Here is a 22,134-nt window from a genome sequence, read left to right on the forward strand (position 1 = left end):
TGACTGGTATCATAAGCTTTATTTCTTAAAATCACGCTAAGAAAAAACGTATTTTCAGGTTGGTCCAACCAGTGCGCATGCGCAGCACGTCAAGCGCGGAGGACGCATTATGTCTAGAAGAGATCCCTCTAGCTGCAAAAGTCTCGCGAGAATAACGTTTCCTGTAACAGGTTAGGTAGGTTTAGCGGTAAGGATTGGTGTAGTGTTTCTGTGGGACTCCAAATGAACGCGCGAAACACAGTTTAATCTCGCGAGACTTTTCTCAGCCAGACAGGTACCTTCTATTCAAGACCGAGAATGAGCTCATCTTTTGCCACACAGAGGTGCAGAATATCACTTCGTGGTCGCCCTCTAGTGGCCTATGTTATTTCTTACTGGAGCATTTGAACACAATTTACGCATAACATACTGTATGTTACATCACACCATTATCATGAACGTATTTTAATTTTCATGACGTTAACTTAAACTCTGCTGCATTCATATTGGTGAATATGAGACTGTACAGTATATTGGCCAATACAATTTCTAATCAATAACAGATGTGTATCTAAAGCGCTATTTTTAAGACAATATTAAAACTGGGTAGAAACTGCTTTAAGATCGCTATACGTATGAGAAATGTATTAACAGTTTTTACAAGACATGATGCCCGTGTCAACAGGACCTGCGGAGGCGTGTTGGAGAGGGATTAGGCATCGACGCAAGCTGCACCCCATTTACACCAACTGTAGCTCTGCCCCACTGAGCGCGCGCACACTGACTGTTTGAGTGGGTCCAGCAGAGAAAGAGAAAGAGAGGAGAGAACAAGGGACAGGATGGCATCTCTCGGACTCAAGGCGATTGTCGGAGAAAGTAAGACATGTGTAGTCAAAAGTGGCTGCAATTAAATTATAATTTTTTTCTTAAATGAATTGTGTATTCGAATGTGATGTTTCAGAAATAGCTGATTTGCCAAATTATTGGCATGTTTATAGAAATGTGTTGGCTACTGTTGTGTAGTGTTTTGTGTAGTGTGGGTGTGATTCTTTGTTTTTCAAAAAAGTGCGTCATTAAAACGTATCACTCATATACATAAATACAAAATGAAATATTTTGCATCTTGTGACTGTAAAAGCATACTGTCCGTAGTATCAATGTCATAAGTGTTTTGTTTTTTATTCTGCTTCTATCAAAGGAACAATTTATTAAAAGCACATACGCATGTGGAGATACTAACACACATACTAATCTGTGCAGTCCTCTGGGATTAAGGATCTCAATATGACGGGCTGTTGCGTGGAAGCACAGACAGTCTGGAAAAATAGGCCTGCATATGCATAATACAGACAGGAACGTTTTATTTAGACTAATTCTTTCTTAGAAGAAAAATTTTCGTTTAACCTGTTTTAACACTTTTTCCTACCTTTTATCCTTGTGGATATGAAGTCTTGGACAAAGATGATATAATGATCATGTTAAATTATCATGTTTGCCTTGTATTCATTTATCCTTGCAAATCTATCTATCTATCTATCTATCTATCTATCTATCTATCTATCTATCTATCTATCTATCTATCTATCTGTCTGTCTGTCTGTCTGTCTGTCTGTCTGTCTGTCTGTCTGTCTGTCTGTCTGTCTGTCTGTCTGTCTGTCCCTTAATTCAATCTTTCATTTATGTATTCATCAGTTTTTCCTCTTATAAACAGTTTTCTTAATATTGTGAAACATTGGAAACATTTAGAGTGTGATTTCTTTGTAAAAAAAAATATTTTTACAACATATTATTATTCACCTGTTTAGCTATAGAGTTAATGGATGTTTGGTGTCCCCACCCCTAAAAGTCACTTTCTGAAACTCAACCTTGGTGAATAATGAGTTTTTAGGTGTTAATTTTTTTTTTTAAATGGCCTAAAATTAATTAATTTGTTCATCCACACTCGTGATCTATTCTTTGTCACATCCAGCCTTTCATTCTCACTATCTGTGCCATGCCATTCTTTCCTATTATTTATGCAACCCTATATAGGACTTGTGCTTATTAAGGTACTTATTACATACTGATAAGAATGAGGATCCAGAATCAGGATCAGGAATGTATCCAAATTATTGACATTGTAGTAGCCTATATTATATTAGTGTGGAAAAAGGATTCTTATTTTCTTTATGTTTTTGCACATCAATGAGCACAGTATAATAACTCTGAATAATACAGAGCATCAATGTAGGACAGCCTTTAAAGGTTTTCAATCTAGTTTACACCTTTATAGTGAAGACATATTTGTATAGCTCTTTTTGTTGTGCACCTCTTTTGTATAGACACAGTCCACCTTGTATGGAGGTGGATTGGATGTTCGACAATTTCAGCAATAGCTCTTGAGGTTCATCACAATTTTATTTTAATGCAACAACACCTCTGAGTGTCAGAACAGACAGATCCAGCGTCAATAGCTGTGAAATGTGTTAGATGACAGCAGGATGCTAATGCTTTGGGAATCTCTTGATTCAATGGAGATTTTAAAAGGGTGGTAAAAATTATTTAGGCCCACAAAGATGATTATAGGGGATCATGTGGCTCAGGTAGAGAGAGATAAACTGAAATCAGGAAAATTAAAAGTGATGGAGATTGAAAGAAAGAAGTAGGTAGTGAGTGACAAAGAGACAGAGAAAGAGAAACAGAGAGAACAAAAATAGAGTGGCTGGTGGTGTAAGAGGATTGGGAAGAGATTAGGACTGTGATTGCTGTGACCCGCTCACCAGAGAGAATGTATATTTTAATAAACCATACTTTTTATATTTGATAATTTTTTTTCTATTGCTATACTAGATTATTATTATATTTAAGATTCACTGATTTTGCCATATCAAGTATATAAAAAAAAATCACAATTTATTTTGTAAACCAAAACTTATGAGAAAGTGATGCTACAGTAAGTGACATCAGCAAACCATAAATGTCCTTTGATAAACCTGTGGCCTGTTCTTTCGTCTCGGCAAGTGCTGTGATTTTAACAGACATTGGACTTCAGAGAGAAGAGAGAGGAGGCTCACAATAGTTAGACTCAGTTACACCTCTACCTGATACTTTCTGCAAACTCTGTACAGTTCCCACTGTGGACTACTTGTGTGTGAAAAAGTAATTTGGAATGTATGATGTTGCACTGCTTAGCGCTGTAGCTCACACATTTCAGATATATTTAGAGTGTGGCAGACAAACTCCCATCATCATGTGCTTGTATATTATCACAGCGGATCTGAGTGTACCAACTCATTACTTGCTCATAATCATTTTAAATGAACATTTTTGAGCCTCAATCGAGTCTTAATCAAAATGATTTTAAAGAACTTTAATTGGATCTGTCTCAGTCAATGTTCAGTCAATGTAATGACCATTTTGTATGTATTTTATAACATATCTGTATTTATAGCTTTACAGCACACCAACTTTGAATATAGCTAGATAAAGCTTAATTGCATTATTATTTATATTTAATACATTATTATACATAATACATAATTTCTAAATATTATGCAGCTTTTCCCACCTTTTAAGGAGTGTAGCTTTGCTCCATTTCTTGAATGAAATGTTTATTTCATGCTCTCCTTGTGCATTATTTCTTCAAGTTTTTCCATTTTACAGCAACATTATTTTTCACTGTCATATTTGTTTTCTCTCACAGAGATTATGAATGATGTCATTAAGAAGGTGAAGAAGAAGGGAGAATGGAAGGTACACTTTAATCTATGCATAAGAAACTTCTGTTGTTTTAAGTCAAACATTGTGAAAAAGGTTATTGCTAATGTGTTGTGTCATTTGCTCATAAATTCAAAGGAAATTCACAGTTTTTTGTTAAACTGTGTAACTTTAAAAATAAATAGAATATTGAATTAAATAGAATAAGCTCTAAAAAGATGACTCCCTTATTAAATAAGGCCTTGCAATTGTAATAAAGTATCTTTCACATGTTGTTATATACAATATGTGTATATATATACACTCCTAGGCAAAAAAGGCAAAACATTAAGCTTTTAATGGTCTTAACCACAAATCATTGGTCAGGAAATTAGCAAGAATTGAACAAATAGACAAAGTAACTTAGTATGGTTTCGCCCTTTGATTTCTTTTCATGTTTAAATATTGTGGGTAAACTTGCAGACAGCTTTTTACAGAAAGAAGAGTCACTGTTTTTCCACTCAATGTTGATGGCTTCAAACAGCTGATGAGACCAAATTTCCTCTAAAGGGTTTAAATCTGGACTCTGACAGGGCAAAACATGACACTGATAGACTTGCTCTCAAGCCACTTCTTGGTGGCTTTTGCAGTGTGGCCAGGATTGTTGTCTTTTGAAAAATAACATCTGACCATTCCTCTTTAGAAAGCAACTTTTCATTTGGGGGAAGCAAGCCTTTCTGCAATATTCTCTTGTATTCCAAAGCATAAATTGACTTTTCACAGTGAAGCAGCTCACCAGTACCAACAGCTGAAAATGCTCCCCACACCATGACACCTATTCCTTCATGCTTTACTGTGGTAGAGATGCATTCACTACCAGATCGTTGAAGATACCTCTCTGGAACATCACCATGCAACTCAAATCATGATTCATCACTCCACACAACTCTGCTGAACAATTCTGAATCAAACTTTCCATATGCCACCAAAAACGTAATTCTGTCTTTGATGTTTTTCTGAGACAGCAATGACTTTTTAACACATCTTCTAGACACAAGACCTTCATTAGATAACCTTCTGGTTATTGTTCTTCTCGAAAGAGTCTTGTTTTCTGAGGTCTTGAATTCTGCTGACAGTTTTTGTTGGCTTTTTTCCCCTGCCTTTGAAAAGTGTACATTTCAGCAGGTGGTCATCCCTGCATGAAGAGGCTTTGGGCCTTCCAGATCCTTTCTTTCTGGCAACATCACCTGTTGTTTCAAAGTGCTGACCTATTGTCTTAATAGCTGGTAGAGAAATAGGGATTTTCTCTGCCTTTATGGTCTTGTAAACTTTAGAATAGCTACAGTTGGCCTGATGCAGACAAGCAATGTGGTCTCAATTGTATGTGCCTCAACCTACACACTCTCACTGTAAAATCATAAGGATTCACAAGGCTTTCCTAAATTTGGCTGATTCATATGATATCGTACGACTACAGCCAGTGACGTCGCTGGACATAGTTTCCATCTAATACGCTACAATTACTTGCTTCTGTCACACACAACAGCTTCCTATCATGTTTACACACTCTAATGATCAGTTAGGTTTAGATATTGGGTTTGGGTAAGGGCTTAATATTAATAGGCATATCCTTGATGCCTCTTGCAAGAAACTCACTTACATCCGGGCATTAGCATGTGAGGAAATTGTACAAATGTATATGAACAAACTCGTATGAAATCATACTAAATAGCCAAATTGTTAATTATGTATGAATTATCATGAGACTGGGTTGGCCTCAACAGGTTAATTCTTGCTAATTACCTGACCTGACCAATGAGTAGTTGTAGAGACCATTAAAATCTTAATGCTTTGCCATTTTGGGCTTGGACAATTTTTTTATGCCCTGGAGTGTATTAAGAAAAGGTATCCCATGGATTCTGTAAAAAATGGATTCTGTTCTCCCTCAGGTTTTGGTGGTGGACAAGCTCAGCATGAGAATGGTTTCATCTTGTTGTAAAATGACAGACATTATGTCTGAGGGAATCACAAGTGAGTTTTGATCCTGTAGAACGCTTCAAACAGACACATATGTTCAATATAACAAGTTCACATTATATATTGAGATGTTTTTTTCTATAACAAATTCTCTCCAGTTGTTGAGGACATAACCAAGCGACGTGAGCCTCTTCCTACCATGGAAGCCATATATCTCCTCACCCCATCTGATGAGGTAACTTCTTGTCTATTTGTGTATTTGTAATACTGAATATATAACTGACCTGAGTTTGTAAAAATCCCAGCATACTGTACAAAGGACAAGAGTTTCTGCATTGTCGACCAGATGTACAATACAATATGGAGAAATCATCAGTTGAAATTTTAGAAATCTTCAGTAATTAGATGCTAACCACAAATCACATGAACTGTTAATTTTTTTTTATATATATATTTTAACTCTAGTATCCAAACTCATCTTTTGAAAACCATAGCAAATTTCAGTAAATAGTTCATTTACAACACTGATCTCAATTTAAGACTTAAGATAAGAACTTTCTTTAATATTGCCCATGCATACAGAAATGAGCAACTCAAACAAATGTTTTATGTACTGTATGGCTGTCTTTGTTTTCAACAGTCAGTTGAGGGACTCATCAATGACTTCAGAGATCCCCGTAATCCCATATACAGAGCGGCACACGTGTTCTTCACAGACGGTGAGAGGGTTTACTTGGACTTTAGCAACTGTGTTGTACTACATACTTGTTTAACAGTAAAATAAATATTAATATATATAAAATAAATAAACAAGTATTTCACTCAATCTTTATGTCATTTTACAGCAATCCCAGACTCTTTGTTCAACCTGATAAGCAAATCCCGTGCCTCAAAATCTATGAAGACATTGACTGAGATCAACGTCGCCTTTCTGCCCTATGAATCACAGGTGAGAATTTTCATAATGGACTAGATATGGCCATAGAATGCAATTGCATTCAGTCACACAATGGACATGTCTGTGATTGTTTACAACTACCACAAATACATATAAACAAAACAAACACCTGTAATCGTAATCTTGATAAAATTTCCCATTCATTGTGCAGCCCGATATTGACTCTGCCACTTCCCAGGAACTTAAAAAGACAGAGGGATGATTCTTAGGAGGAAGTATTGAGAGATGGGTGGAAGGTTTGCGAACGCATGAGCCCTAGTTGTATCATGACGGAACATTCTAGAGCAGCTTTGGTCAGGCCTTCACCTCCAATCCTGTGTTGTTGCCCTCTATAAATAATCCTGAGGAGTGGCAACATCAGCCCTCCCTATCCCAACCCTAATCCTGCTCCCCATTGGATAAAGGCTCATCAATAAGTCGGCGAGTGGCCAATGAGAGATGGCCTGGATTGTGTGGCAGGAGGAATTTGGTTGGATATCAGTGGGGTTATGTTCATGTGACAGATGGGGCAGTGTGTTAGAATAGGGAGAGAGAGATGAGTCTACCACTATGATTTGGATTACAGGTCAAATTGAGGGAAGGGAAGAGAATCATGCACATTTTCCTCCTGAATAGAAGATTAGACTGAATACCATGTTACTAAACAAACATGCACAATGTACAGAACACATACATGCAGAATGAGGCAAGTCTGGTGCTGGAGCTGTTAATGAATCACTGTTGTGATTACTTTTATGCTGCATTTATGTCCTTTTTGGAGCTTGAAATTTTTAAACCCCATTGACTTGCATTGTATGGACAAACACACATCATATATCTTTCAAAAAATAGTTGTTTGTGTTCCAAAAAATAATTACATTCATAAAAGTTTGAGATGGCAAAAAGGCGAGTAAATAATGAGATAATTGTCATTTTTGGGTGAACTATACCTTTAAAAATGTACAGCATGTATATATTGTTGCTAAGTTGCTCTCATGTGAATAGGTGTACTCAGTGGACAAAACTGATGCCTTCCAAGATTTCTACAGCCCGTTTAAAGCTGATGTGAAGAACCAGGTGTTGGAGCGTTTAGCCGAGCAGATAGCCACCCTCTGCACCACACTAAAAGAGTACCCAGCTGTTAGATACAGAGGGTGAGAAAACACTGTGGACTAACCACCCTAAGCCTTCTTCTAGATGACTTTATTTAGAATGGAAATCTAATGCCATGTAGAGTACACACTAATATGTTTTTTGATACAAAATTTCACTTTCAGTTTCCCACTATTATCATTTTTCAATGTACCCATAGAAATAGAGAACGTTTTGAAAGTCTCAGTTTTGATGGAGGAAAACACTGTTCCAGTGTGGAACATAGAAAATGAATGAGTTTTCAACAAAAATGTATTGGTGTGGACATGGCCTAAGATTGTAACTTTTTAAAATAAGTTTTAAAAACATAAAATTTGTTTATTTATAAATCGATTGCCAAATTGAGGATGTCCCAGACTGTCCCCAAAGGGTGATTTCGTCAGATTTAGATCACTTTAGTGAAAAACTATAGCTTAGTATGTACACATTCAGATTTCACTGTCAAAATTAACATTCTCATACGTTCATACCATCTACTGTCAGTGACAGTCCTCCTCTGATGGCATAATGATTGACTATGTGGTGTTGTGTTTTTCAGAGAATACAAAGACAATGCAGTCCTGGCCCAGATGCTTCAGGATAAACTGGACGGTTACAAAGCGGATGACCCCACTTTGGGAGAGGTGAGTCTGACAGCTTGTAGCACAATATTGTGTCTTAGGTGATAAAAATAAGCTGCTACTGTCTGGCACCAATGACCTTAATTTATAACTGTCTAACTATAATTCCTTAATCTACTGTTTTGTGCTCCATCTCCATCTCTCCCTCTCTTTTATAGGGACCTGATAAGGCACGTTCCCAGTTATTAATTCTGGATCGAGGTTTTGACCCTGTCTCACCTCTTCTACATGAACTCACATTTCAGGCCATGGCCTATGACCTGCTGCCCATTGAGAATGATGTCTACATGTAATAACTGAGTTTGTAATGTCTTGAAACCAGTTTTCTAATTCCTGGTCCAAGGTCACTCAGATTATTTGAACTGTTTCACCTTTCATGATTGTAGTATCTTTACCCATCCACTGAATAGTGTCCCTGATGGTGTATGTGTCTACTAGGTATGAGACCAGTGGAATGGGTGACACTCGTATGAAAGAGGTACTGCTGGATGAAGATGATGACCTTTGGATGACTCTGAGACATAAACACATAGCAGAAGTGTCCACGTAAGTCTCACACTGGTTCGTAGCTTTCAGTTGTGGACTGCAAAGAATATTACAGAGATATGCAACGCTTTACTTCAGTTTAACTTCTTTACAATTGAATCATTATGTAAATTATCTTATCTTAACTGCATCAATATATCTTGCTAACTTATAAACACATTAAATAATTTATAAATATTTATTTATGAATACATAAATGTGTATATAAATAATTTATTCAAAGAAAATATGACTAGCATTACACATGTTTTGTAACAAGATACTGTTTACATACATAAACATGTACATTTATTTAAATATGTGCCTTGCCTTTGGAGGATTTTTTCCCAAAGCTGAGTCTGGCTCCTCTAAAGGTTTTTCTCCCTCTCCACTTAAAGCAGTGCTTAGCCCACAATGAAAATTCTCTCATCATTTACTCACCCTCTTGCAATCCCAGATGTGTATGACTTTCCTTCTTCTGCAGAACACAAATTAAGATTTTTAGAAGAATATCTCACCTTTTTTAGCCCATTCAATGCAAGTGAATGGTGACCAGAACTTTTAGGCTCCAAAAAAAAACATAAAAGTAAGCCATACGACTCCAGTGGTTAAATCAATCTCTGGGTGAGAGTAGCTGCCCAGTAGGTGGTGATATGCATGAAGAATGTGAAATGCCAAAAACAAAATAAGAAGTACTCTTAGGAGAGAAGAGCGCTTGGGAGGGATGTTTGAACATGGAGCTTTATTGTATATAATTGACTTAAATATTGATCGGTTTCTCACTCACACCTATCATATCACTTCTGAAGACATGGATTTAACCACTGGAATCATACGGATAACTTTTATGCTGCCTTTATATGCTTTTGGATCTTCAAAGTTTTGGACCCTGTTGATTGCATTGAATGGACCAACAGAGCTGAAATGTTATTCTAAAAAGATTTGTTTGTGTTTGAAGATGTGTAAGAAATTCATACTCATCTGGGTTGGCATGAGGTTGAGTAAATGATGAGAGAATTTTCATTTCGGGGTGAACTACTCCTTTAAACATCTTATATTTTGTTTTTAAAGTTTGATTTTTGTCCATGGCACAGTTTCCTTTGGCTTTACTCACTAGAGCACTGAGGCACAATTTTCTGTATAGCTACTTTGAAACAATATATATAGTACAAATATTTTCATTTCTTTTTTCTTTTTACTCTCTGTCTCTCTATCTCTCTCTTCTCTCTCAGGGCTGTGACTAAATCGCTCAAGGACTTCTCAGCAAGCAAAAAGATGAACACAGGAGAGAAGGTGTCTCATTTAACAGTGCTCAAGCCTTAAATTGGTCCTTCTTGATTTTTGTTACTAACTACCATTGTTTTGCATCCTACAGACTACCATGAAAGAGCTCTCCCAAATGCTTAAAAAGATGCCCCAGTACCAGAAGGAGTTAAGCAAGGTACTGAGATTATGAACACTTTTTATATTACTGAAGTTAGTGGTACCATTATCTCTCTGATGGTCGTTCTGTATTCTTGCTGCAGTATTCCACTCACCTGCACTTAGCAGAAGACTGTATGAAGCATTACCAGGGTACAGTGGACAAACTCTGCCGTGTTGAGCAGGTAAAGTTTATGTTTCTTTGAACTGCCTGATCTAACATCACATTAATTAGTTTAAAAGCAATAGTTCACTCAAAAATAAAAAATATTTCATTATTTATTTACCTTTATGTTGTCCCAAACCCATATGCTTTTTTTTTGAAGAATTTGAAGAATTTTCCATACAATGGCAGTTTATAGTGATCACAGTTGTCAAGTTAAAAAAGGACCAAAATAATAATAATAATAATAATAAAACAGACCAAAACATAGATCATTATTCACTTAGAATCTTCCCCTCTTCAATATTGCTGTCCGATTTATGAACATCGTTCTTTTGAGTCAGTTCCTTTCAATGAACTGGCTGATCTGGTTCACAAATGGACTGAACAATTTGTTCACAAATCAGACTGATCAGATCAGAGCATTTCTCGAGTTCACAATTCACTGATTGTATTACCAAATTTGTGTAGTAGTTTTTTGTTAATAGCTCACTGGAGGGGAATATTAGCAGTGAAAAAAGACTTTAATTTCTATTTCTCGCATAAAGCTATGGTAGAAGTTTGGAAGACTTAAAATGTGGTGCACATGACTTAAGAACTGCTTTTATTGTGCTTTTTGTTGTTTGACTTTTTTCATTTTGAAGCTTGACAGACAGCTCAACTAAATCACAATGAACTGTCACTGTACGAAAAAGACCTTCGTGAAGATTTCTCTTTTTGTGTCTGATGAAAACAATTACAGCACAGAGGTTTGGGATGACATAAGGGTGAGTAAATAATGACTTATTTTTCATTGCTGGATGAACTAGTGAGTGTCTGTTTACTATGATGTAGGATCTTGCCTTGGGCACAGATGCAGAGGGTGAGAAGATCAAAGACCCCATGAGAACTATTGTGCCCATTCTTCTGGACACCAACATCACCATCATGGACAAAATTCGCATCATCTTGCTGTATATCTTCCTCAAAAATGGTGAGGGAGCCTTACATCAAAACAACCAATCCTCTGAAATGTCTCACTCTTTTGTTGTGTGTGAGAGAAGAGGGTGGTCCCTTTGACAAAAACAGTTTGTACACACAGTTACTTGCTAATATCAGGCAACAGTATGCCACATCGTCATAATACTAGGCTTCAAGGGTCTTCAGCTAGAGCCATTTTAATGTGTATAATTATGTGTGTAATTAAGTATAATTGTTCCTGGCTCACCGTGTGTATGTGTTTGTGTGTGTATGTGTCTCACAGGTGTGTCAGAGGAGAACCTCTGTAAGCTCCTCCAGCATGCACAGATCCCTCCAGAGGACAGTGACATCATCTCTAATATGGCCCATATGGGGGTTCCCATCATCTCAGAGGTGAGCTGTTTCTTGCAAACTGTTCTTTAAACATAGTAAATATATTCCCCTCCTTTCTCTTACTATTATTGCTTAAAATTGCATTCACACTGACAGCAATTTACATTGAAAAAGCAACAGAAGTCATTTGGAGTTTTTAGACATTTTAGATTACATGAATGACAGCGACTGATGGCAATGTGTCAAAATTGAACTGTTAAAATTTTTGCAAATGGGCAATGATTTGACTACCAATGGGAGAGCAGACAGGGCAGCTCATGTGATCCACCTCCTTATACAGTTGGATACCATACTGCCCTACAAAGCCATATACAGTAACTATGCTGAGACTATAAAATGGCTTCAAAGTTACTTGTTTTTCATGTGAATTTTGTTGTTACTGCAATTATCATGCTTCGTTTCGACTTAGTGACAACCAGTAATTTTATCGATTTCTCTCTGAATGTACCTGAAGTACTGAAATAGCCCAATACACCTTGACTAAAGCGTTATAGCAGAGACTGTTTAGAAGAGATGAACAACTCTTTTTAAAATGAATGGGAGAAATTGGAACTCCCAACCATGAAGCTCTAGGACCCAACAGTCAAAGGATGTAGAAAGGAAGTCTCGCCTTACAGGTACAAGAGCCAATCACCTTTTAGATAAAGACATCGCCTGTCAATCAATATACAGCTATACAAGAAAATTGCGTGTTTTAGCGTAAAATGAGGTAAAGAAGCAAAATATATGATTCCAGTATTCCATCCATCCATCCATCCATCGTCAACCGCTTATCCTGCGTACAGGGTCGCAGGGGGCTGGAGCCTATCCCAGCTAACATTGGGCGAAAGGCGGGGGACACCCTGGACAGGTCGCCAGTCCATCGCAGGGCCATGATTCCAGTATTATACAATTTTATTGTTGATTTATTGTTGATTTGAAATATGTTCTTTGATCGTAATCTTGACCAACCATTTTTGAGATTTCAGTGTTCCACCATTCATGTAGATAGGAGCTGCTCTGCCATGTCTGGATGTAGCCTCCTGAGAGAGTTCCAAAGATAGCCATCAATGGACTAACTTGCTAGAAAGACTTTAGTTATAGTCAACACCAGAGTGTTTGAATTTATATCTACCTATGAATATCAATCCACAGCAAACAACCACACGCAAAGTGAAGAAAGCTGACCGCAAGGAAAGAATCAGTGAGCAAACGTATCAGCTCTCCAGATGGACTCCTCTGGTAAAAGACATCATGGAGGTGAGCAGTACCAAGACAACTTACCTCTTCTCTTTATCTGAAATCTACATACATGTATCACTTTGAATATTTCAATGTTCTTTTATTTTAATTTCTTCTTCTCACATCATAATAGGATGCAATAGAAGACAAACTGGACCCAAAACAATATCCTTTCATCTCCACACGCACAGCTCCTTCCAAAACGACCACAGCAACCAGGTAGGATCAGGAGCCACATATATCTACACAAACATATGGATTCATTATGCAACATTCTCCATGTTCTCTACTGAAATATGCAGTGATTATTCCATTGCTCTCTTTGTTCAGTGCCCGTTATGGGAACTGGCACAAGAACAAGAGCCCAGGAGAAATCCGAAACGGCCCACGGATCATCGTCTTCATCATTGGGGGTTTGACCTACAGCGAAATGCGCTGCGTATATGAGGTCACACAGGCCAATGGCAAATGGGAAGCTCTTATTGGTGGGTTGCAGTGCTAAAGTGTCCTTTTTTGACACCCCTAAACTATCAATAGCTCACCATTTTGGAGAAAACCATTATACCAGATAGCATTAGACAATTCTGTCCATAACTTTGTCCAGTTCTGCTGGCAATATATTAGTCAGACTTCTATATATAATTTGTAGCTCTGCTTGTCTTTTACCTGTTTTCAGTAAGAACTTGCTTTTGGACACACTAATGAGTGTGTTACTATTGAGTAACTGTCTGGCCACTAGACCTCAGTTTGGTGAAGCTTGGTATTGACTCCAGCTTATGTTTGGTGGTAATGTTTACATTGTATACTGGGAATAGAAAATAAGACATTGAATAGGAATTGTGGGTACATTTATCAACTCTACAACTGTTCAGCAATAATACAAACATAGATTCAACTTGTTAAACGTTAATGAGTCTTTAGTTCAATTTTGAGTCCCACCTCCACAAAACCAATACAAACCCCTTTAAAAAAGTCTAAAAAAAATTTATGAGACAGAAATATTTTTGCCCTCCCTCACAGGTTCCACCCACACCATCACTCCTGTTAGATACCTGAAGCATCTGCAGCACCCAGACTTCCTGGACCCCAATGCAGCCCCTGAGGACCAACTTCCTGTTGAAGATAATTGATGAAGACAATAAAAAGGTTTGTTTTGCTCAATACAGACCCAAATGTACCTCTGTTTATATTTATTCAGCTAACAACCTGTAGGAATGGTTGGGGTTATGAATTGTATTCTTCTTAGCACCTAAAGCCAATTTTGATTTCACTATTGCTTCTATATAGAGGTTGTTGACATTTCTAGTATTAACGCCTTTAATAATGAAACAGCATGTAAATATCTTTACAAATAAAATTTGCCTCTCCCTTGGTCTCTGTCTCTCCTTTTAGAATCTGGTGACATCAGTTCCCGGCCTCACCATTCTACTGTCCTCAGTGACATCATCAAATCAGACAAGTGTTAAGACAAAGCATCTTCCTTACCTCACAAGCCCATACAATACACTTAGAACACAGGCGCTCTGTCACCCTCCAGCACATCTAATGTCAGCAATAGGCTATAGTGAAGTATTTATTGCATGCTAAATACAGTAGCCTCTGTTATCTTCATGAGCCTCAGATAATAACCGCTTTTGCTGGGTAAGTGACAATAATGTGTGTGCTTTAAAAATTAGACAGAATTATGGTAGTTAGTTCTGCGTATTTGCTAAATCTTAGGAATTATTCAGGTGTCATTCTGCATTGTTGGTCATTTGGAACTGTTTGACTTTTATGTGTAGCTTATGGGTAGATAAAACAAAAACAAAAGATTATTTGAATCATTTCAATATTGTTGTGACACAGCGACTGTCCTAAACGACAGATCATATGGACAATGAATGGACAAATTAATGTCCTAAATCAGAGCATGCATTTGAGAGTTCGGTCTGCTCTCTTTTTTTCTTTTTCTTTTTACATACGAATATATATATATATATATATATATATATATATATATATATATATATATATATATATATATATATATATATATATATATATATATATATATATATATATATATATATATATATATATATATATATATATATATATACTTTTATGAATAAGTGTAGTGTCGTCTCAGTATGCATTGGTCTGATGTGTCTGCCCTGCCTAACTGTATCTGCTGTGTGTGTGGTCAGGTTAATATTGGATGTCCCATTGAAAACATAAACTGCTCTGTTTTGTTTTACTCTTAGTGGTTTGGAATTAATCATTATTAGTCTTAAATACAGAGTTGGTTCATATAGCATATATGTCTTCTGGCATATATATTCTGTGCTTTTAGATTTTTGTTTTACATCTTCAGTTAAAATAAGCACTGAATTGCTCTGTTCCTTGTGTGGTATGTAGTACATTTGCTTGTTATGTTGTAACCTGTTATTTAAGTCTATGTTAAAATTCTGAGCTCAGAGGTTTTGAAGTGCAAATATTGGTCTTGTTCATCAGTGTAGTTAAATAAACTTGCTTCTGTTGAACATCTCCTGAATATGGTGTCTGACATTTTTAATGCCATACAATCACACATCGATACATGCATAATAGTTCAAATAACTCTACCCTATAATTCAGTCAGCAAATTTTACAATGACTTTATTATTGTCCATTAAGGTAAGTCAAAAAGAGATTTTCTAATTTCAATGTTACATTTCTCAACAAAGTAAGAAGTTGATAATTTACATTTAAATAAATGACAGGGCTTAAGTTTAAATTGAGTCTGTATGTTGAGTAGTTGGGGCTAATTAATTGCAGGAAATGTGAATACAGTGCAGTACTACTGTACCTTAAAAGCACTATAAAGAGAAATGATTACCTTTGCATTAGCTAAAAAAAAAATCTATGTCCCTGACTTAAACGGACGAGGGCGCCAAAACACAACTTTTAAAGAGACCTGAGACTGCTGAACATATTATTACTTTTTTTTTTTTTTTGTGCATAAATAACAACTTGATTTGACCAAATAATAGATATGAACACATTTGCCGGCATGTACTGTATATTCAACCTTTGAATATTTATTTAATTCACTTTTTCATCTAGGCATAAATCATACATATTTCAGTCAAACTATTGATAACCTCTTCCTGTGCATGGTTTATGGACTGCTCCATAATTAGCCTACAATATTACAGTTTCTGTAAGATAAAATATTATGTATTTCACATTGCAAAATACAACAAATAAACAAACTGGACATATGTACAAAGTGAAAGACAAACTATATGTGTGATGGTTTGTGGTTTATGGATTTATGGTTTTTGGACATCTAATGGGAAAAGAGAAAACATCTATTTCTTAGGTTGTAAAGCTACAGTATATGCATCCACGTTTCAAGTCTAACTGGTGATGTTTTGGCTTCATATTTTTATGTTTTTAAAATAGTTAAAACATTTCAACAATATGTGACAAAAATATATATTACATAAATAATATATATAAAGCTTTAGATAATTTTACCTATATTCAATAACTCTCTCTGTATGTTGAATAATCATGAGCCATGCATTTACAAACAAATTTCAAGATTTAATATTTATCTGTTTATCTGTTATGCCCATTTTCAATACCTCTCTGTTACGTATGCACACTAACATGAGACTAAAAAAACTTTAAAAGAGTGAGCAAGACATACAAAGAGAGAGAAAGAAAGATTAAAAAAAACACTGAGTATTGAGATACTAGAGGCATCCTCCTCCTCTCTCCGTCTGTCCAGGAACAATTATCTGCCTCCATTTAGTTTAAAGTAGTAGTGTTTAAAACAGTTACCAAAAAAAAAAAGACTGTGTCATTTGATAATATGATAACCACCACAGACATTAAGGGGGAGGCATCCTCCTGAAAGTTTAGATTAATGGTAGATCAATATGGGTATTTCAATGGCATATTAGCAATCACATCCTTGCTTATACGTTGACTTCATTTCATTTAACATTTTAATTGTATGAGCATCTGTTTAAAGACTGTTTAAGATTGATATTCCACTTACCAATAATCATGTCACGCTCTCACACTGGATTTTAAATGCTATCCATTTTGTCATTGTCTGTGGATGGTAAGTTGTCCTTGAAGCGAGAGGAGACCAGAGATGAAGCTGTGGCTTTAGAGATATACAGTATATGTGGAAATATTTAATAGGCTGAATTCAAACCTAAAACCCTTAACATAACAAACCCATTTACATTACAATTTTGGCTTTCATTCACGGCCTGCAGTTCAAATACTGGGACATGCTAAGATCATAAAATGTATTTCTGTGGTGGACGTCATTAACCAAGCCAGACAGCCTGACTGCACGCTGTTGTCGCGAGAGCATAAGATGCAAGGTGGGTGTGTGATGGCTCTTGAACTCCAAGCTAATTATGACTCAGATATGACAAGTATGACTCGTTCAGTAAATGCAAGTTCTTTGCAGTGTCATCTAGTAGTGTGCAAAGTCTCTTGAGGGATGACTTCTACAGAGTGGAGGACTCTGTGATCAAGAAGTCGACGTGGTCCTTGTCTTTGGTCTTACCAAAGGCCTCAGCAATGACCCGAGTTGCGTCCCGGTGCTCCATGCCTTTAAGTGACACACCGTTCACCTTGAGAATCACCTGACCCACCCGTAACTGCCCGCAGATGTGTGCAGAGCCCCCATTCTGAGAGATAGATAGAGAGAGAGAGAGAGAGATAGAGAGAGAGAGAGAGAGAGAGAGAGAGAGAGAGAGAGAGAATTTGAATGTGAATTTTGAAAATCCTTTATTACAATTGTTATAAAAAGTATAAAATATCATCTTAAAGGTATTCAAACCTTAAATTATCTTCAACAATTATACACAAAATCCCTTTATAACACCATATCATCTCAGAAGTAATAAGATCATTCATAGTCTTATAATAACGAAAGTCAATTAAAATCCTAGATTTTACAAGGTTAAAAAAACAACTTTTAAATTCTCATTTACATCTCGTTCAACCTTAATTTTCCTTGTAATATAAATTGCCATTTTGGCTTGACCCAATAAAAAATTAAACAACTGACACTGGAAACGATGCTTTCGATTTAATTAAAACCTACAAATAAACACTTCCATTGAGAATATTTCTTCACAACGACTAAAAATACTCTCTAAAACATTGAATAATGGTTTCAACCTATTACACTTTATAAAAGCATGAAACACAGTTTCCCTTTGAGGACAGAAATGACACTCATTGCTGGCATCAAAATTTATAACTGACAAAAAAGCATTAACTGCAATGGCACTATGTAGGATTCTCCACTGCAAGTCCCCAACTTTCTTAGGTAAAGGGGATTAGTATAGAGCTCTCCACTTTGGTCTCTTATCTTCCCCCAATCGAAGCACAGTATGCCAAGGAGTATCACTCCTAATATCTAAAGTATAGAATCAATTCCATGCCACATATATTTGCAAAAATATAAAGTATTGCAAAATAAAATAACGTTTTGCAAAAGAAAAAAAGTATTGAGCAAACAAAAAAAAAAAATGTAAAACAAATATTAAGTATCACAAACGTAAAATAAAGTATCGAGAGAAAAAAAGAAAGTTTTGCAAACAAAAATAAAGAATTGCAAAATATAAATAAAATATAGCAAAAGCCAATATATAATTAATTGCAAAAATCAATGACTGTTGTAAAAGAAACTAAAGAACTTTGATCCTTTTTTATCTCTGCAACAGATTTTTAGGCAGCAATGATTTTGCCACACATCATTTTCTTTGCAATGCCTTCTAATTATTTTGAAATGCTCAAAATAATTAGAAATTTGAAATTTTCTTGTTTTTCTTCAAATACTTTTTGGGAAAATATGTCTTATTGGTTGGAATCTAAGATTCACTCACTGCCCACTTTTGCTAGGAAACATGTTATGTTTGGAATGCTGTTGGACGAGAAAATAAATGAATTTCTTATTAATGTAATGTTGATACTGGGCACATTTTTCATTCATAAGTCCAAATGTATGAAGACGAAACATTATTTTTCTGTATTTAAAAGAGAATTGATTTGTAATTTCTTTCCAGCGTTGGAATGTATGTGAAGTAAAAAGGCCCAGAAATTGGCTGGAATAATAAGAGACCTTGAGCTCTTAAAAGAGGAATAAAGAGACCCCTCTGTATTTGTATTATATACATTGAATTTATTTATTTTAACTGATATGTGCCTTGCTTAATACTCATTTACCTGTACTTACCAATGCCATTGTAGATGTACATTCTGTTTTTTGTTCTATTCTTGGTGTTCAATAAAAATAAAAAAAAAGTTGATTGTTTCCTTTTATTTAATTAGCATTAAATGTGCTTTAACAGCGTTTGCTTCAGATAAAGAAGTTAGAGATCAGTTAAAGCGGTGGATTTATTAGCCATACTCGCTAACATAGCCAGCGTCCGCAGTTTATTCTCTCTCAATTGATTGGACTAGATTGATTATTATGTTTACTTTATAGATTATAATTGTCTATACCATAGTATGTTGTCTTCTAAAAAAAATTTAAACTCCATATTTAAAAATATATAAATAGATGTTACATTATCACTGTTAAAGGAGACAATAAATAGATTACAAATAAAAAGTTAAACGATCGTAACAAATAAGCATCCCAGGAAACGATCTACAAACAATAAAAGAACATCACTTATAATGTTAATTGTGCAAAAGCAAAACAAATTTAACAGATTGATTCTTAAAAAAAGAGTAGGTGCTGATAACGACTCGGTTACTAACGTAACCTCGGTTCCCTGAGAGGAGGGAACGAGTATTGCGTAAGTAGCTTACGCTATGGGAAAACTCCGTTTCTCGAGAAATATTGAAGTCTTTATGTAAAACGCATTGCAGCTGCACAGCAGACAGCGATGAGCGAGGCAGCTCGGTCATTGGCTGTGCCACGGCAACTGCTCGAACCAATGACGGGGCGACTCTGAACGCGCGACCAATGGGCGCGTGCCTCGCGTTCGCGCGCTCAGAGCCTGCCGAAATTAGCATAGGCAGGCTATATAATAGGCACCCCGTCATGCGAGTTCCTTTAGGTTCAATCGACTGAAGCGAACTGACCAAGCACAAGCACGGCAGCTTACGCAATACTCGTTCCCTCCTCTCAGGGAACCGAGGTTATGTTAGTAACCGAGTCGTTCCCTATCGAGAGGTCTCTCCTATTGCGTAAGTAGCTTACGCTATGGGAACACCATGTAAAACGCTGTGCGTGCTGACTTCGCTCTATAAAACCAGAGGCAGGTGCCTGAGCTTTAAAGCAAAGTGATTATGCCAACGGCGAGCTATATACAGGGATATTACAGAGTGTCCTTGCCAAGGCGGCTCTTTGTACAAACACAAGCACACATCTTATGTACTGAGCTTTTTATGTACTGGTACGCATAATAAATCCTCTAAGTCGGTCAGAGACGGACCTTATAAGGGAGGAGGTGATGTCCAGCATACACACACTCTATTCCATTCTATAGTCAGGCTGATAGAATGTTGGAATGCAATGAGGGGACCTGTAGGTTATAAAACCTGATAAATGTCGAAGGCGAGGCCCAGCCTGCCGCCGCACAAATATCTTCAATGGGTATCCCACTCGACCACGCCCACGAGGAGGCCATGCTCCTCGTAGAGTGAGCTCTGATGCATAAGCCAGCGCTATAGCATCCACTATCCAGCGCGATATTCTTTGCTTTGAGACAGCAAGACCCTTAGTTCGGCCGCCAAAGCATACGAATAATTGTTCCGTCTGTCTGAACGGGGCAGAATGTTCCAAATATACTCTGAGCGCCCTGACCGGGCAGAGTAAATTTGCGTCGCTTTCGTCTGCTAGGGACGATAGCGCTGCCAGAGATATCACCTGTGCTCTGAAGGGTGTAGAGAGCACTTTAGGAATATACCCGTGCTTTGGCCTAAGGACAACTCTGCAGTCATTAGGTCCAAATTCCAGGCAAGCAGCGCTTGATGACAGCGTGTGCAGGTCGCCCACTCTTTTAACTGAAGCGAGCGCCAGCAAGAGCGCGGTTTTGAGCGAGAGCTGCTTAAGGTGCACGGTTCGGAGAGGTTCGAACGGGGCACCCTTGAGTGCATCCAGGACCGTGGCCAGGTCCCAGATCGGCACCGAAGGTGGGCGAAAAGGGTTCATCCTCCTAGCGCCTCTTAGGAAACGAATGATCAGATCGTTTTTCCCTAATGAATGTCCTTTATCAGGATTGTGTGATAGCCACATAGACTTTGAGCGTGGAGGGTGTGCGGCCCGCCTCCAGCAGCTCCTGCAAAAAGGCGAGTACACTTGGTATCTCGCACGTTTTGGGGTTCAAACTCTTGGTATCACACCAGTCACTGAACACTTTCCACTTTCGGGCATACAAGCGCCTCGTAGAGGGCGCTCGCGCCTCAGTAATTGTTCTCAAAACTCCACTGGGGAGGTTCTCGGGAACCCGTTGAGGGGCCATGCATGGAGGGCCCACAGATCGGGGCGGGGATGAAGAATCATCCCGCTGGCCTGTCCGAGGAGGTCTTGCCTCAGCAGAATCGGCCATGGGGCAGATTGCATCATCTGTATCAGTTCTGGAAACCACGTCTGGGGCAGTGCGCCTTTCCTTGGAGGCGAAGAGGTCGACCTCTGCCTCGCCAAAGGTTTGCCATAACCACTGAACCGTCAGAGGGTGGAGAGACCATTCTCCTGGGAGAACCTTGTCTCTGGATAGCATGTCCGCTCCTTGGTTCAGGACACCTGGCACGTGCGCTGCCCTTAGCGAGCGCAGGTGGTGTTGTGACCATAGAATGAGCTCCCTGGCCATAGAGTGCAGGGAGCTCGACCTGAGTCCACCTTGGCGATTTATATACGAAACTACCGTCATGTTGTCCGTTCGGACCAGGACGTGTTCGTTTTTTAGGTACGGAAGCAGGGCTCTGAGAGCCAAGGCGACCGCTTTCATTTCCAGACAGTTTATGTGTAGGCACTTTTCCGGGTTTGACCAAAACCCGGAGACAGGCCTGCCCTCGTAAAGGGCCCCCCATCCTATTTTGGAGGCATCTGTCATGATCATTCTCCGCGTACTCACGCCCAGACTTACGCCGGTTTGATA

General features: G+C 37.6%; 2 protein-coding genes across 4 annotated transcripts in view; one reads left to right on the forward strand and one right to left on the reverse strand.

Moving 5' to 3' along the window:
- The first annotated feature begins 673 nt into the window (after window positions 1-673).
- Window positions 674-14,983, forward strand: stxbp1b (syntaxin binding protein 1b). Its single transcript, XM_052125871.1, has 20 exons — window positions 674-855; window positions 3,662-3,711; window positions 5,604-5,685; window positions 5,790-5,866; window positions 6,272-6,350; window positions 6,477-6,580; window positions 7,574-7,722; window positions 8,259-8,343; window positions 8,499-8,629; window positions 8,779-8,886; window positions 10,098-10,158; window positions 10,241-10,306; window positions 10,392-10,472; window positions 11,285-11,423; window positions 11,694-11,803; window positions 12,938-13,042; window positions 13,158-13,243; window positions 13,355-13,509; window positions 14,045-14,170; window positions 14,417-14,983. Exons 1-19 carry the CDS (start codon window positions 819-821, stop codon window positions 14,152-14,154), a joined length of 1,815 nt encoding a protein of 604 aa, XP_051981831.1. The 5' UTR covers window positions 674-818; the 3' UTR covers window positions 14,155-14,170; window positions 14,417-14,983.
- Window positions 14,984-16,150: 1,167 nt separating this feature from the next.
- Window positions 16,151-22,134, reverse strand: part of LOC127643227 (whirlin-like) — a 144,464-nt gene continuing 138,480 nt past the window's right edge. For 2 of the 3 annotated variants that reach the window (XM_052125867.1, XM_052125866.1), the window contains exon 12: window positions 16,151-17,703. In XM_052125867.1, coding sequence (XP_051981827.1) covers window positions 17,521-17,703 — 183 coding nt within the window. In that variant the 3' untranslated portion in view covers window positions 16,151-17,520. The remainder of the gene's footprint in view (window positions 17,704-22,134) is intronic. The other variant, XM_052125868.1, reaches the window with a different exon arrangement.

The sequence above is a fragment of the Xyrauchen texanus genome, chromosome 4 (genome assembly GCF_025860055.1).
Source record: "Xyrauchen texanus isolate HMW12.3.18 chromosome 4, RBS_HiC_50CHRs, whole genome shotgun sequence".
Lineage (NCBI taxonomy): Eukaryota > Metazoa > Chordata > Actinopteri > Cypriniformes > Catostomidae > Xyrauchen > Xyrauchen texanus.